General features: G+C 41.4%; 1 protein-coding gene across 7 annotated transcripts in view; it reads right to left on the reverse strand.

Moving 5' to 3' along the window:
• Window positions 1-15,805, reverse strand: part of KAT6B (lysine acetyltransferase 6B) — a 119,323-nt gene that overhangs the window by 58,654 nt on the left and 44,864 nt on the right. For 4 of the 7 annotated variants that reach the window (XM_089510744.1, XM_089510741.1, XM_089510740.1 and 1 more), the window contains 4 exons: window positions 6,951-7,083; window positions 2,625-3,556; window positions 1,568-1,689; window positions 87-202 (listed from right to left, as the gene is read on the reverse strand). In XM_089510744.1, coding sequence (XP_089366870.1) covers window positions 87-202; window positions 1,568-1,689; window positions 2,625-3,556; window positions 6,951-7,083 — 1,303 coding nt within the window. The remainder of the gene's footprint in view (window positions 1-86; window positions 203-1,567; window positions 1,690-2,624; window positions 3,557-6,950; window positions 7,084-15,805) is intronic. The other 3 variants (XM_089510747.1, XM_089510746.1, XM_089510745.1) reach the window with 2 other exon arrangements.

A 15,805-nucleotide genomic window follows, 5' to 3' on the forward strand; every position in this document is an offset into this window, starting at 1 on the left:
GCATTTTTCTCCTTGCTGCTTCCAGCACATAGCAGCAGGGGGCAGTCATCAACCCGTGGTTTAAAAAATAGAAAGTGTCACCTTACCTTGCATATTCTTGAGGGTAAGGCGAGGAGTACCAAGTCTGGATTTCATACTTCCCAAATTCAATCACAGAAGGGTACCGTCCATTTGTTTCTCCACCATTTTTACAACCGATCTTCTATTAATCACAATTTTTAAAAAAGTGTATGAGTGTGCAATATATTTTTTCAACATGTCCTACTATTAGACTATCATCTTGAATGTTACAGATTATGCTAGGTGTCAGACTGCAAGACATTTATTTGCAGAGGAATAATAATAAGATACATTCTTGACTACTATCCCACCATTGGAGAATGTGGATTTTTAAATTAACATCCATACAGAAAATACACACACACACACACACACACACACACACTGTGGGCAAATAGGATATGCCCAGCTACAAAGCCAGATCATAAGATTACTGGTCCCATAACCTATTTCATTTCTCCTACAAGTTGTTAGGACTTCTATGTACTTTTTTTACTTTGTAAGGATTTATCCTTAGACAACACTTACCATATATACTCATGCATAAGTCAAGAAATTTAGGTTAAAAAACCTGACCCAAAGAACCTCAGTCGACTTATTCATGGGTCAATACGGTACCACCCAAGGCTCTCCCCAATCAGGCTGCCCCAGCAAGGGACATCCCAGCTGGGGAGAGGCTGGTAAGGGTGATCAATTACCCTGGAGCCTCTCCCTAGCCGGGCTCCCTCCTTAAGTCTGACCCTCAATTTATCCACGGGTCATATAAAAATCCTAAATTTTGGCCCCAAAAGTTGACCTTATTTGCACATGGGGTTGACTTATAGTCGAGTACATACAATATTTAAAATGTTACAGATTTTCTTTCAAATCTTCAATAATTTAAAATAACAAACTCATATTTGGATTTAACTGTACAAAGATTAGATATCTGGGGGTTTCTCTGATGGCTTCTGCTTTACAAAAAAGGGGGAAGCATGCAAATTAGGGCTTGCTATCAGACATGCATTTTGATTATATCACACAGTACCAGAACAAGCCCATATTAATCAAATTGCTGGCCATAATCACCAAACCTGAGTGGCTGTCATCAAAGAGTAAAGCATGGGTGCAGAAACAGAACATGTAAGAATGCAGACCTCTAGATGCCAGACAAGCCATAGTACAGTAAGAGAAACTGTGGTTCCCCATCATTTCTGGTCTGTATATTGTCTGAGGATATCCAAAGCTGTTGTCATTGTTGTTAACTTTATTTACACCATGCCATTTTCCCCAAATCACTTTGCTAGTCACTTGCTAATTTTGCTTTATCACATCATACCCATCACAGAAGTTCCATCTAGATAAAAATAATTCTATTATATGCAACCTGTCTTTAATAAATAGAGCAACAAGGAAAGTATGAAAAAAATCTAGAAGCCAGCATAATTTATCCCTCACATCTAGCAGTTTTATTTAACATCTTTTTACTGTTAACTAGGAAACCATAACTGGCACCTATGACCCATACCTCCATTGCTAGTTCCTGGGCTTGCTTAAACATTTCCAAATCTTCTTCTGTTACAATGTCCTTGCTTCCCACCAGAAACAGATCTGAGTTTTCTTGTTTGATGCTTATTTTGATTTCTGTACCTGTTGGTTAAAATTTAGAGAATTTATTCACCAACATGATGGCAATATGTGCCCTTATGCCATCAGAATTATGTTCCCAGTCTATTGCCTTGGCAGTTGCAATTCTGAAACCCTTTTCCCTTGAGATAGTAAACGTTTATCAGGATTGTAACAACTATACAGTGGAAATATCTCTACACTTATTTTAAATAAAAGCAAACTGACTTTGTAGCATTTCATTTCTGATTCTAAATGAAACTTTCATTTTCTACTCCTACTGAATAAAATGAATTCAAAACTGTATCAAATAATTGACACAGCAACATGGATTTCACAAATTCTACCACAGTTTCCAATGCAGCCAATATTTAAACACACACACAAAAATAAAAAATAAGAGAAAAATTTAGGCACTAAACTTTTCTTACACAAAACTATTTAAAGCAGAAGAGAACAGACTGAAGCTAAGAATCAGAAAAAAAATCTTAGAAGATGGATTAAAAAATTACAAAAGATCAATTTCATAATAGTACATATCGAGTGTTGTGCAGCAGAATGGATCTGTCATGGAAAAGCAATGGAAGAGAAGGAAACAAAGAGCTGAAATGGTCATCCCAATAAATATCAACATTACTGTGGCCAGAGAAAGAGTAAGGGACAGCATGGAGAGGCTACCAATATGCTACTATGAAAGGTTATAAGCAATGCTATGAAGACATGGGGTGAGGATGCTAGTACTGCTACATATGCAAAAACTGACAAGCAACAAGGTGGTACAATATTAGTTGGAAAAACACTTTGAAGATTTAGTCAGCATTAGTTAAAAGATCAACGTTAACTGCTTTTATATGAGAGTGAAGTAAGAACAAGAGAAATAGCTGAGACCTATGTGACAAAATAAGAATTGGGATTTGGACGGGACGCAGGTTTGGTTGGCGCTTTGACCTGTTGCTTACCATCATCCTGATCAGGTTTAATCCTTCCGTCTGCCAAGCTCCCCTTCCCTGGTGAGGGGGTCCCCATCTGAGGGGTCACTTTATACTTTAATCTGCCTAGAATCATGCGCTTTTTAAGGCAAGTTGTTTGCTTGAAGTGAGCAATTGCTTTAAAAGCATGTCCTCTAGACATACCCCATCCAGAGGCGGAGGAATGAGAAATAAACCTACTTCTAATCTCTTTCTTTCCACAGAAAGCTGTATTAGATTTGGATGTGGAAGAGAACGGTGCTTTACGACGCAAACGCTTGGGCGGTGCATAACTTGGGTGTCCCTTTTTTCGTGACTGTCCCTGAGTGGCATAAATATGAGAAAGTCCATCAAAGAGTCCCTTTAGCTGACTGTTATTAGGAAGGCTGCTAAAGGAGGGTGCGCTTGACTGACTGGAGGCACTTTGGGGAGAATTAGAAGAGATGGAAGTGCTGGATTTTTGTGAACTGGGGCTCTGACCAGTGATGGGGTTTGGGGGTGGGAGTGAAGAAGGTTTTAGCTTTTGTGTGGTACCTGTAGCCAACACATGAGAAGTACATGTTTGTTTCTGAGAGGCCATTTTCCTTGGACGATAATGCTTTGAAAAGTCTATTATTTCACCTCGTGATCTGCGACCATCAGGTGATGGTGTAAAAAACTTAGTAAGGCCATCAATAAGCCCTTTGGTTTTCTTGTTAACGTTAAGTGTAGAGGCAGATATGTAGGTGGAGGTGGTAGTGGTGATTTTGGTGGCGGTGGCACCAGGCCGGGTGGGGTCTGTAACAGCCAATCTGCTGCTTGATTCCTTCACAGATGCAGCATGACCAGATGAAGGTGTGGTACAGACTTTAGTCTTTTGACCCCTACCAGGTGACCCCCTTCCTGTGAATGCATTCATGGATCCTTCATCGCTGGTAACAGACCTAGCAAAGAAATTGGGAAGGAGGGAATTAAAGTCAGCATTTAAAAGACAAAAACAAAATAAAAATACATGCCACTGGTACTTAGGTTAAAAGTTCAGCAACCTGTGACCATTCAGTTCAGCAATGCTTATCTCCCTGAATAAAGATAAAAACAATGAAACAATTTGTGGCACTTTTATATTTATTTCACATAAGCTTTTGTGGAATACATCTGATGAAGTGAACTGCAATTCACAAAAGCTTTTCCCTAAACTCATTAGTCTTTAAGGTGCCATAACACACTTTGTTGTTTGTGCTGCTGCAGACAAACATGGCTACTGGCTCCACTCTGTAGAGAAAATTTACAAAGAAAGATAGGCATCAATGTTAGTGCAGAATAAAGATGCTCTGTGGAATTATACACTAGGACATTTTTTAAAAAAGATTATTTTTGAGACCTCAAAGACTGATCAAATAATAGGAGACAAAGTGGCAAGGTCTGAATTCAAACTCATTTGAACCATCAGTTTCCTAGATGCTTTTGGGCAAGCCGTCTCAACTTTAGGTCACAGGGCATGGAACAGCAGAAACGGTTAGGTGTCCCACAGAGTTATTGCAAAAAAGACAAGTTCTTTATCTGTAACTGATGTTCTTCAAATGGTTATGTCTGCGTTCACATATATGAGTCTACATTTACCCAGAGCTACCATTTGGCACCTCCTTGAGAGCTGAAACTTTCAGGAGCAGCTAAACCCTCCTCTCTAGCATACATACTTCAGCACTTATTCCTTCAGTCCTACTCAGCCAATGCAGTGATAGGAAAGAAGGACTCAACAGATATGCCAAAAGGGGAGAAAGGGCAGGTGGTGTGAATGCACAGATGACCAATTGACACACATCAGTTACAAGTAAACAACCTGTCTTTCTTTTTTATGGTCTCTATCCAACATACACATAGGTACAGATTAGGAAGAAACTCATCTATGGTCAGGAGAAGGCTGTGTAAAGAACCACCTTGCCAAATACTGCATATCACCATGCTCTAGCATCTAGTTTGCAATGCTGTATACATGTGGAAGGCTGTTCCCAAGTTGCAGCCCTGAAGAGCTCTTCAAGATGAATACCTCACAGAAATGCTTATGATATTGCAACAGCTCATGTAGAAAAGCTCTTTGCTGTCCCCTCAACAGAGAGATTGGACATGCAAGAGTAATAACTCAAACCACCCATTAAGCAAATACCTGGGGAGATATGCATTCTCACTTTTTAGGTCCTGAAAAACTCCCAAAAAGGTGAAGTATCTTTCAAAAGGGCTTGGTACAGGTGAAATAAAAAGCCAAATCCCTATGCCCATCCAAGAATTTACTAGATCTGAGGATTAGTGGAAAAGGCCAGCAAAACAGGAAAAGAGATTCCACCTGAACATTAGGAGGAACCTCCTGACAGTAAGGGCTGTTCGGCAGTGGAATGCACTTCCTCGGAAGGTGATAGAGTCTCCTTCCTTGGAGGGCTTTAAACAGAGGCTGGATGGCCATCTGTCAGGGATGCTTTGATTTGGATTTCCTGCATGGCAGGGGGTTGGACTGGATGGCCCTAGTGGTCTCTTCCAACTCTAAGATTCTATGATTCTATGATTCTATGATTCTATGAAAACGAGGCCCTATGTCAAATGAAATTGGAAAACCACTTTGGGAAGTGTATAACCTTGTATTTATGCCTGTTGAGATAAAGGGCATCTTGTCTCATTGTGCATCGTTCTCCAGCCCAACTGCAAAAATGTACATGGTGTCGAATGCACCGGTGTCACAGCCATACAGGTAAGGATGCCAGAGTGCAGGATCACATGCTGCCATCCTTGTTGATATACCACATTATAGTGGTGTTGTCTATGGCCACCTTGAATACATGGCTTTCTAGCAATGGAAGGAAAACTTTGCCTGACCTGAGGACTGCTAGCAGTACTAGAGTGCTGATCTATAATGCCCTATTTTTACTGGATTATGATCTGCTAAGGCTCCATACTGGCATCAGTAATTCTCTCACTCTGTGCAAGCGGTATCCATGATGATCATGGCAGTAGGTTGGAGTGGTGAGAATGGCATCTCCTGTATGGGTGTGCTTAGGTGGATCCACCAAAACAAGTTGTCCTATACATGTGTGAGTACAAAGGGAAGCCTATGCTATTTTTGGCACCAGGCACTCTCTTGATGGCCTCTTTAGTAAGAAGGATATTGATCTCCTGGAGGATGGCTTGTGAGGCTGTCATGGTCTTAAACTGTCCGGGTGAGTAGCATATAATTCCTTGTAGAATTATACTTTGTAGAATTATACCTTGTGGATGTGATCCTTTGCTATTCAAGGATCAATGCAAGAGATGGGGGGGGGGGGGGGTGATAACTGCCAACACTAGGCCACTAGGTCAAAGAGCGCAGCTATCTCCCAGGGCTGAATAGGCCAAGGAAGGCTGGGACGAGAACTGAAAAACATGGTTCATATTGATGCTGCTGCAGCAGTGGATTAAAAGGAACAGGCAGTTTAAGCAAGAAGGTTCTTATATAAGGCTGCTGGAGGATGGGGCTACTACCAAAACACCTATGTAATACTCTGGAAGATTCTGAATGATGCACTGTGCAAGCGCTGGATAACTCATTTGTGTGAGGCACAGAGACCACAGAGGAGAATAATGGTTATCCAATATAAACACACTTGGTGGAACAGTCAGCTAATGGTTTCCACTGAAATATCTGTATTTCAGTTCCACCAGCATGAGATAGAAGTATCTTTCAGTCATAGACAAAAAAGGGATTTGACCACTGCTCATATAGTCATTATCTGGGATGTGACTCCAGTTCTCATGGCTATATTAGGCAATTTGTGCTCTGATTCCAGCTTCTCATGACCTTGTAGTTAAACAGCCAGATGCTCTCTTCAAAGGGCATATTCTCCACCTTTGACTGCACTACTTGGTTCAAAGCTGTGGACTGTAACCAGTGTGGTATAGTGCTTTGAGTGTTCAACTACTACTCAGAAAATAGCAGTCCCAAAGCCTGTCCCATAGTAGGGAAATTTTGGCTATCTGTGCATCCTCTGAGGTCAGGAGTGACCCTTGGTCCAGCCTCTCCCACCGTCACTTAGACCATCAGCTGCTGGTACTTCAGGCATGTGATGAAACCTTCCCTTCTCAGATATTTAAATCACTGAAGCAGCACAGAAAACTTTATCTTTGGTTAAGGTGAAGACCCTTTTTATTCCTAGCATAACTACTAGGTTAATGTGTGGCCATAACGTTTAGTGGCAGAAAGATGCAAAGTATGGAGCAATCAGAAGTGAAAAGAGCAAATGAAATCTGTGTCTCCCTGCATGAATCTAAATGAGGCTACAACAGAAAAGACAAATCAGATACAATAATACTTACAACATTTGTTGCTTTAGTTTATTTTTCGGTCGTCCCATAGGCTTTGTGTATCGCCGTCTTATCTGAGATGCTTTCTCATGAAGTAACTTTCTTCCTTTTTTCTTTGGTCTGCAGACCTGGCAAATCCACATTCCTGTATTGACATCAAAATAAATACAGTTGATGATGCCTATCGTCCATCTTAGTAATATGTTTCCAATTATTATACAAGATAAGAAACACTAGCCCCGTTTGTATATTTTCTTCCCAGTAACAGAAGATGGGTCTCTGGTATGCTCAGAGGGTATGTGTACCCTCTGATTCACAATAGTGGTTTTTTTTCTGGCAGAAAATTGTATGCATGAGCAGTACCTCCTGAATGTAATATCCATCCCCCTGCCCCAGGATAGAGATATGAACAGAAGGTTCACTAGATCCTACATACTGTACAGATCAATGTGTAATACACATTGTTAATTTAATTTCCATATTTTCCATATTTACAAAGTATGTACTACACATCCATCATCGATACATTGTAATATTTACACATTGTTCAAGACATTTCATATTTCCAACCATAAGTGTGTAAGACACTTTGGCATACATAGTATTGTAAGGTCCCTTGGTGTCCTCCATACTATGATCCACCCACTGGCTCATGTCATACTGTCTAGAACTAAAGTGCTGAATTTATTTGCAGTGTAACACTGTGTTGGCTTTGGGTTTGATAAACTTTAAGGAGTGGAATGACAGGTCTCTAATATTTCCTTTTATAATTACCAGACAGTGACTTATTAATTTTATGGATGGGTGAGGTGTGGGAATGAAAATAGGACAGTTATAAAAATTACTATTCAAAGAAAATCAGTTATAAGTGACCTTTTCTTCTTTTTCATATCTAAGTAAAGGGACATATATGAGATAGTAACAAGCCGACAGATTCAAAAGCAGGCATATGCCTCTCCTAAGAAAATGAATGCTGAAGGCCAACTTCACATCTAGAAAGCAATAATCAACAAAGGTATAGTAGCTTGAGAGAGGTTAGGAAACAAGGCTTGGAGATGTCTCACTTGCAGGGTTGCCATGAGTTGGAGTCAAATCAAGGGCAGAACCTTCTCAATATAGCCTTAAAAGGGCCCAGGAAGGGCTTTTTAGTAAGCATAGGCTTGCTCGACAGTAATCCACTACAAGAGTATTCAAGAGGAAAGTACAGTTGGCCTTCCATTATCTACGGATTCAGCCATCCATGACTTGAAAATAATATGTAAAGGGAATAGTTACCTGGCACCCAATGTTGCCTGTTTGCAATGAAAACAGATAGTGCTGCCCTTTATTTGTCTTTCAGAGAAGAAGACCATGTTGGACGTATGAAAGGATGCTACAGTGTGGAAGAGGTGTTTGTGATATTGTACAACTTGTTGCATAAAAGGCTGAGAACAATCTGATCTGAGGAACAGTAGATACAGGTATGCTCCTCTTTTCATCTGTTTGTTTTTAGATATTCCACTGTTTCAACAGATTTAATTTCTAGCCATGCATCACTCTTTCAACCCCTGATCTGCTCTTTCAATTGCACCCCCCCCCCCAGTCAAGTTGCCATGATGTTTTTTTTGCTTGTTTTTCTCTCAGTCTATTCAGTAGGCTTCCCCCCCCCCCTCAGTTATTTGGCACCATCTAGTGTTCAGTTTTGCATTTGCAAGCTAAAAATGATTGGGTTCCACTTTTCAACCAATTCCACTTCTTGACAGTTCTCCAGTGCTTAACCTGTCAGATAAGTGGGGGCTTCCTGTAAACGGGTTTAAGCTCAGAACCTGTAGCAAGGATACTAGATTGTCAGAAAGGCAAGAGAAAGAAAGAAGTGTGATAGCAGCTCAGCCTAGTTAAGAGAAATAAGTACTAGAGGAGTTGCTAACACCATTGATGTTATTTTGGTAGTAGGGAAATAAATCAACATATGCTACTACTTTTCCACCCCAGAGGCAGTAACTTTTCTAGATGGAGAGGAAGAGCCCTAGTCCTGAGGATGGACTAGTTAGGACAACGCTGGAGAACCTTCAGCCTTCCAGGTATTTTACACTGCAGATCCTCAGAACAGATCCTAGAAACAGATCCCAGTAGAAATGGCAGTGATTGCCAAGCGGGCAGTATTTTCCCCCTAGGGGTGGTGGAAAGATCCAGGGGGCAGTGAGGGAAAGGGAGGCAGTTGGGATCCCTTCAGCCAAAGTACTGGCATGCAATAAAGACAAGGAAGCTGTGTGACAAAGATACATTTCTGGGAAAGGAGAAGGCGGAGTATACAGAATCAATTCTTCAAGAGTCCTTTGCCTCTCTCTTCTTGCTGGCGAGAAAAGTGGAAGGCTGGCTGCAACTCTCTCTCTGCCTTGGTGAACAAGTATTAGAATCCTTCATCATCAGGAGAAGCTTCTCCATTTGCACCCGGTCACCTTGGAAGCAGCAATTGAGCAGCCGGTTCAGCAGTGACCAAGATGGATATTTGAATTTGTAGGACAACGATAAACCTCGTATCAAAGAATACGTGGGGAGGGCACTAGGGTTGTCACCCGAAAGGAAAGGGAGTGGTAGCCTGAAAAAGTATGGGGATCAATGTAATACAGCATAGAGATTGTGGAGCTGAAGTGTAATCACACATTCAGGGCTAAAGATTCCCCATACTTGCCCTACATTGCAGAGCAGAACTGAATGGCTGAAGAGCCTAGACAGGGACACCATCTTTTGCACCAGTTACAAGAGCCCTGAAAGGAGTCAAGGAAAGAAGCCAAGCCTCATAAAACATCAGAACAGGACTGGAAATCTTAGCAGACATACTTTTCAAGACTTGTGCCAGAATTGGCTTAGCCTTGCCATGACTATATGAGTAAATAATACGTATGTGTTACATGCTATGTACATATGCTTTATATACTATGCCTTATATGCTATGTATGAATCTATGATTCTGTGAGGCTTAGTTATACAGTCGGCAATTCTTATACACAGAATTTCTATACACGGATTCAAGCATACACAGTTTGAAAATGTTAAAAAAAAGGAAAAATTTCAAATATCAAACCTTGATTTTCCATTTTTTCTAAGGGACACCGTTTTGCTATGTCATTATATTTAATGGGACTTGAGCATACACAGATGTTGTTATCCACGGGGGATCTTGGAACCAAACCCCAGCGTATAACAAGGGTCCACTGTACAGATTTGTAATAGAAGCTTTTGTTATGTGTGTACTTATTGATATGTAATTGCCATAGACCTGGTCACATGATTTATTACTTTGGGCTGTTATATGTTTACTGACCTTTGATGTGTATTTGGACGATATCATATTTGATATGTTCTTTGTTATGTATTTGTTATTACCATGCATATACAATGGCTTGTTCCTGCTGGCAGGTATAGTACGGGGTAGATCAGTGGGTGGATTACAGGCATTACTGGAGTGCATGCACATGAGACATGTGTTAAAGGAACTGGTAAACCAACATTGTTATTTAGATGTTGTGTAAGGATCTACTAATTAGTTATGTAGCTGGGACACTGGTTACTGATTTTATATATTGAAAATGTTTGAGTTGGATTGTCTATTATGACTTTGGAAAGAGTTGGATAGTCTATTATGACTTTGGAAAGGGGTCTGGGATGAAACTGGCCTTCAGTGAGAACCTTGCACTAAAGGAATGCCAGCTGCATGCATAGGAGGAATTTTACTGTGCTCTTTACTAGCTTTTCATCAACTTGCTTCAATGGTCAAAGAAGCCGGGAAGAGACAGCCGGGGTGGGGTGGGGGAACCCTAAAGCTGTGATGGCAAACCTATGACACACATGCCATGGGTGGCACATGACACCATTTTGCCAGGCACAGGCCAGGGGAAGAAGGAACGGGCACAAATGTGCCCATTCCTCCTTCTCGCTGCCTTTTCCTGGCCTCTGAGACACCTGGAAGCCGGAAAATGGCTCTGGGGAGAAGGAATCACAAGCTTCAGCTGCATCTCTGAGACAGCTGGAGGCCATGAAAAGGGCGGGGGGAGGAGTGACTGGCATGTATCTGTTGCTCTCCCCAGAGACCTTTCCTGGCCTTCATCTGTTTCCAGGGGGATAGCTAGGGGCAGGGAAAGGTCTGGGGGGAAGAGGAACAGGCGCCTGCCAACTCCTCTGCTCCCCATGGGCCATGCCTGACCCATAGTTGCCTCTGGAGAGACAGCTGTGGGTCAGGAAGGGTCTCGGGGGAGGAGGAACTGGTGTGTGCCCACTCCTCCGCCCCAAAGTCCAAGACTCTTTCCTAGTGACTTCTATTCAACTGCAGAAATAAAGCCTTACTGTTTCACCTACACTGGACTGATATACTGAGTTGGGGAGAGTTCAACTAGTTTTTGACAGCTTGAAAGCATGCTCCCACAATAAAGCTCACAAATACAAATACTAGTTCCAGAAGGCTTGTTCTAAGCTTAAAGCAGAGAACAGAACTTTTGCTGTTCATATAAGAAGGGATAGGTAGCCAAAGTAAAAATAACAAGGGAGGTGTAAATGCCATTGCTTCTATTATATAAATGGGAAAGAAAACATTGCTACTTTATCAAAGGTACAATAAAAGCTCAATTAACCTTACTATTAGAGCTCAATGTGAAGAGTGCATACTGGGGGGGGGGGGGGGGGAGATTTCCCTGCAGTTCATGGACACCAGTTGCCCTCAAGTTAGCTTCAACTTATGGTTATCTCATGAATGAGAAACCTCAAGTCATCCTATCATCAACAACTCAGGTCTTGCAGACAGGGCTGTGGCTTCCTTGACTGGGTCTATCCATCTGGAATGTTATCTTTTATATGTCTTCTCATGAAATGGCCAGTCTCAGTTTAGTTATCCTGGCTTCTAGAGAGAGTTCATGCTTGATTTATTCGACTCATTTCTTTGTCTTTTTAGCAGTTCATGGTATCTGAAGAACTCTTCCCCAGCACCATATTTCAAAGGAGTTGATTTTCTTCTTGTTATCTTTCTTCACTGTCTAGCTTTCACAGCCACACACAGAAATGGGAAATACAATGGCATAGACAATCCTAACTTTAGTATTCAATTCTATATCTTGACACTTCAGGATCTTGTCTAGTTCCTTCATATTTGTTCTTCCAAGTCCAAGCCTTTTTCTGATTTCTTGACTGTAGTCGCAATTCTGATTAATGACTGAGCCAAGGTATGGGGGGAAATTGCCATCTTAATGTATTCATTGGCCTGTTACAGATTGCCAAAATAAAGCTGCTTCGGGTCTCTTTGGAGGTATGCTGTTTAAATGATGCATGCATCCTAAGAATCCGGAAGCTGCACCAAAGCTGCACTCCAGTGCTTAGGAATGGAGTGTGGCTTTGGCGCGACCTCCGGACTCTTAGGACCTATGCGTCATTTAAATAGCATACCTCCAAAGAGACCCAAAGCAGCTTTATTTTGGCAGTCTGGAACAGGCCTATGTCTACTTTGAAGTCATGGACATCATCTTTGGTCATCATTTTTGTTTTCTTAATGTGCAGATGTAAACCTGCCTTTGCATTTTCCTCCTTGACTTTTTTCAGTAATCATCCCAAGTCTCTGCTATTGTCTCTTCACTGGCGTCCCATTCCCTACAGAATCCGATTCAAGCTTCCTTTGTTAACTTTTAAAGCCCTACATGGTCTGGCACCCGCATATCTCTCTGCTCTCATTTCCCCATACTATCTAGCTCTTGCATTAAGATTTTCTAATTCTGGGCTGCTAACTCAACCTATGATCTCCTCTTTCCCTGCCCAGATCCACTCTTTTTCCCATACTGTTCCTCACTTCTGGAACCTCCTTCCCTTACAACTACAGACTGCCATCTCCTTCGCCAATGTCAAGGCAGAATTAAAGACATTTTTGTTTAGGGAAGCGTTCCAATCTGCAATCTGAGGTGATGGTTTAATGTGCTCATTTGCTCACTGTCTAGATGTATTTTAAGATATGTTTTAATTTTATGACTCCTGAATACTTTTGGTTTGCGTGCCACCGGCGAGTTCTTATTTTTTTTATTTGTACATGGATATTCATTATGTACAGCTCTGTGCAAATGTACAACACTATACAAATAAATAAATAAATAATATTCTCCAGCTCCCATGCCATTTGCATCTGCTGACAAGAGCTTTGAGGCACAGCAGCACTAGCAGGCTGGTCAAAGCTACCTGGCTGATTTAGCAGCCATTTCTAAATCAGGATTATTTTCTATGAGATCTGCTATGGCCCAGAGTTTCTTCAACAGAGTGATAGCTGGAATCTCTGAGGGATGGAAAGAGCCTTGCATGATTATCACTCCCTAGTAATTCCTCTTCTGCTGATGGATATCTGAAATTACAGGAGCTGCAATCGCAAGCAACAGAAGCTTCTCATAATGATGGAATACTATTTCCCAATTGTCTGTTTTATTCCATCTCAAATATACTGTTGAAAATGTGCTAAATAAAGGAACAATGCCTACATAGAGACCACAAAGAAGAAGATTCCATATACACAGGTCACCTCTCAGTAACATCCAGACTTGATTGGTGTCATGTACAAGTGAGTATCTTACCTATTTAAAAACTACAACCTCTCCAAAATTTAGTAGGAACAGTTTGTTAACTGGGGATGTTACTTTCGATGGATAAATATAAGACAAGTAACATAACTAATATTCCAATTTTCTTTTTGGTGCAATGCATGAATAATCTTGTTTTACACAAAGTGAACTAAGCATAGTTTCTCATTTAAAACCAACAAATTTATGGAATGCTTCTGTTTCTGAATAAGAGAAAATAAGCAAAAGACAGTTAAAACTGTCAGCCTGCAGAAAAGCAACAACTCATAGGATGTGTTCTGATAGAATGATCCAGCAAAAGAAAAAAATAGCACGGGGCTGTAATATCATAGCTTGTATAGTTATTGCTACTTCACCTTCTTATATTACTAGGAAAACAATGATTCTTTTCTGTTCTCCTTACAAGAGCTTAACTAATAATTTAGGTTTGATAATGTACTCAATCTGTTTTTGTTTTGAATAATTTACACATTTTTGTGGTCTCTGAAGGTCCTCCACCAGTTCCCCAGCACTCCCCCGGTTCACCTTTGGGAGCGGGGAACTGGCAGATTTATTTTTTGCTCCCAAGTCATTTTTGCCCCCAAATCACACAGAAAACTCTCCGAACACATGAAAACACACAAACATACTCCCAAACAGACCCCCAAAAGCACCCCGGAACATTGAACCCTCCCTCCCTAACTGTCATCTTTTGGCCTCTGAGGGAGAGAGAAGGCTGGCCCAGTACCATCAGGGGCTAGCCTGAAGAAAGAGGCTCCTCCCTCCCCAACTGTCATCTTTCGGCCTCTGAGGGAGAGAGAAGGCTGGCCCAGTTCCATCAGGGGCTAGCCTGAAGAAAGAGGCTCCTCCCTCCCTAACTGTCATCTTTCGGCCTCTGAGGGAGAGAGAAGGCTGGCCCAGTTCCATCAGGGGCTAGCCTGAAGAAGAAGAGCCCTCCCTCTGGTCCATCTGCCTTGGTCCAGGCCTCAGAGGGAGAGAAGAATGCTGGACCTGATCCCCTCCCCCCCACCATTCCCTTCTCCTTTTGTGTCGTGTCTTTTAGATTGTAAGCCTGTGGGCAGGGAACTGTCTGTTATCCCCTCTATTGTAAACCGCTCGGATTCCCAGTGATTGGGCGGTATATAAATAAAACCTATTATTATTAATATTATTATTGTACTACCACCTAAATACCTCTGTTTTCCTCTACAGTACCTCTTACTATGGTGACAAGAAATGATACATCATCATTACCTATTGCCATTTTGAGAAGGACCACAGAACTAAATGGAGGTATTCAGGCTTACTGGGAGAGTGGCTCATGAGGGTTGGGGGGGGGGGGGAGTGGAACTGACCCCTGGCCTTCATGCACTTCCCTTCCTATTTAACCTGCCAGAAGAGATATGACAGCTGAAAACACTGTCAGAGTTTAAAACAACATTAAAGTCACATCTCTTCTGCAGACTTACCCAGTCAATTTTAAATCATGACTTTTAATTCATATATTTTAAATATATTACTGTATGTGAGTGTATTTTAATGGTTTTATAGTATTGTATTTTAACTGTTGGTTTTATGTGATTCCTTTTTTAATTGTTTTGTATTTTAACATGTTGTACCTCACTTTGAGCCTTGAGGAGAGGTGGGAAATCACTAACTAACTATGGCCTGATACAGACAGCCAAAATAAAGCTGCTTTGAGTCACTTTGGAGGTATGGTGTTTCAATGATACATGTGTCCTAAGAGTCCAGGAGCTGCACCAAAGCCACGCTCCAGTCCTAAGGACTGGAGTGCAGCTTTGGTGCAGCTTTCAGACTCTTAGGACGCATGCATCATTGAAACACTAAATCTCCAAAGTGACTCGAAGCAGCTTTATTTTGGCTGTCTGTATAGGGCCTAACTAACTAACTAACTAACTAAAGTCTGGGAAAGCAGCCAGCAGCTGATAGCAAACCAAAACAACTGATTTAATAGCAAAGCAAAAAGAACAACAAACAAGTATCTGAAACATTTCAAGTCCTGAGCAAACGAGGAGTTCCAAAAGCAAAGCCTTTAGCCAGTCTGAGAGTCAGGGTTTGAGCAATCAGAGTAGTCAAACAGTCCAACAATTTGAGGTTCCAACAAGCAGAAATGTCTATTTAAAGTCCAAAAGTCCAATTCAGGTAGTCAGGCAACAAGAGAATCCATGAGCAAAGTGCTTTCACCACCGAAGTCAGTTAACCTATGACAAAGACTGTGTGTCAAATTCCAGTCCCACAATTAGATGAATAAACTAGGCCCTCTCCAGATGGGCCTAAAGTGCGCCC

This window comes from Sceloporus occidentalis, unplaced genomic scaffold, assembly GCF_023333645.1.
Source record: "Sceloporus occidentalis isolate IW3139 unplaced genomic scaffold, rSceOcc1.0.p SCAF_2, whole genome shotgun sequence".
NCBI classification, from domain to species: Eukaryota; Metazoa; Chordata; class Lepidosauria; order Squamata; family Phrynosomatidae; genus Sceloporus; species Sceloporus occidentalis.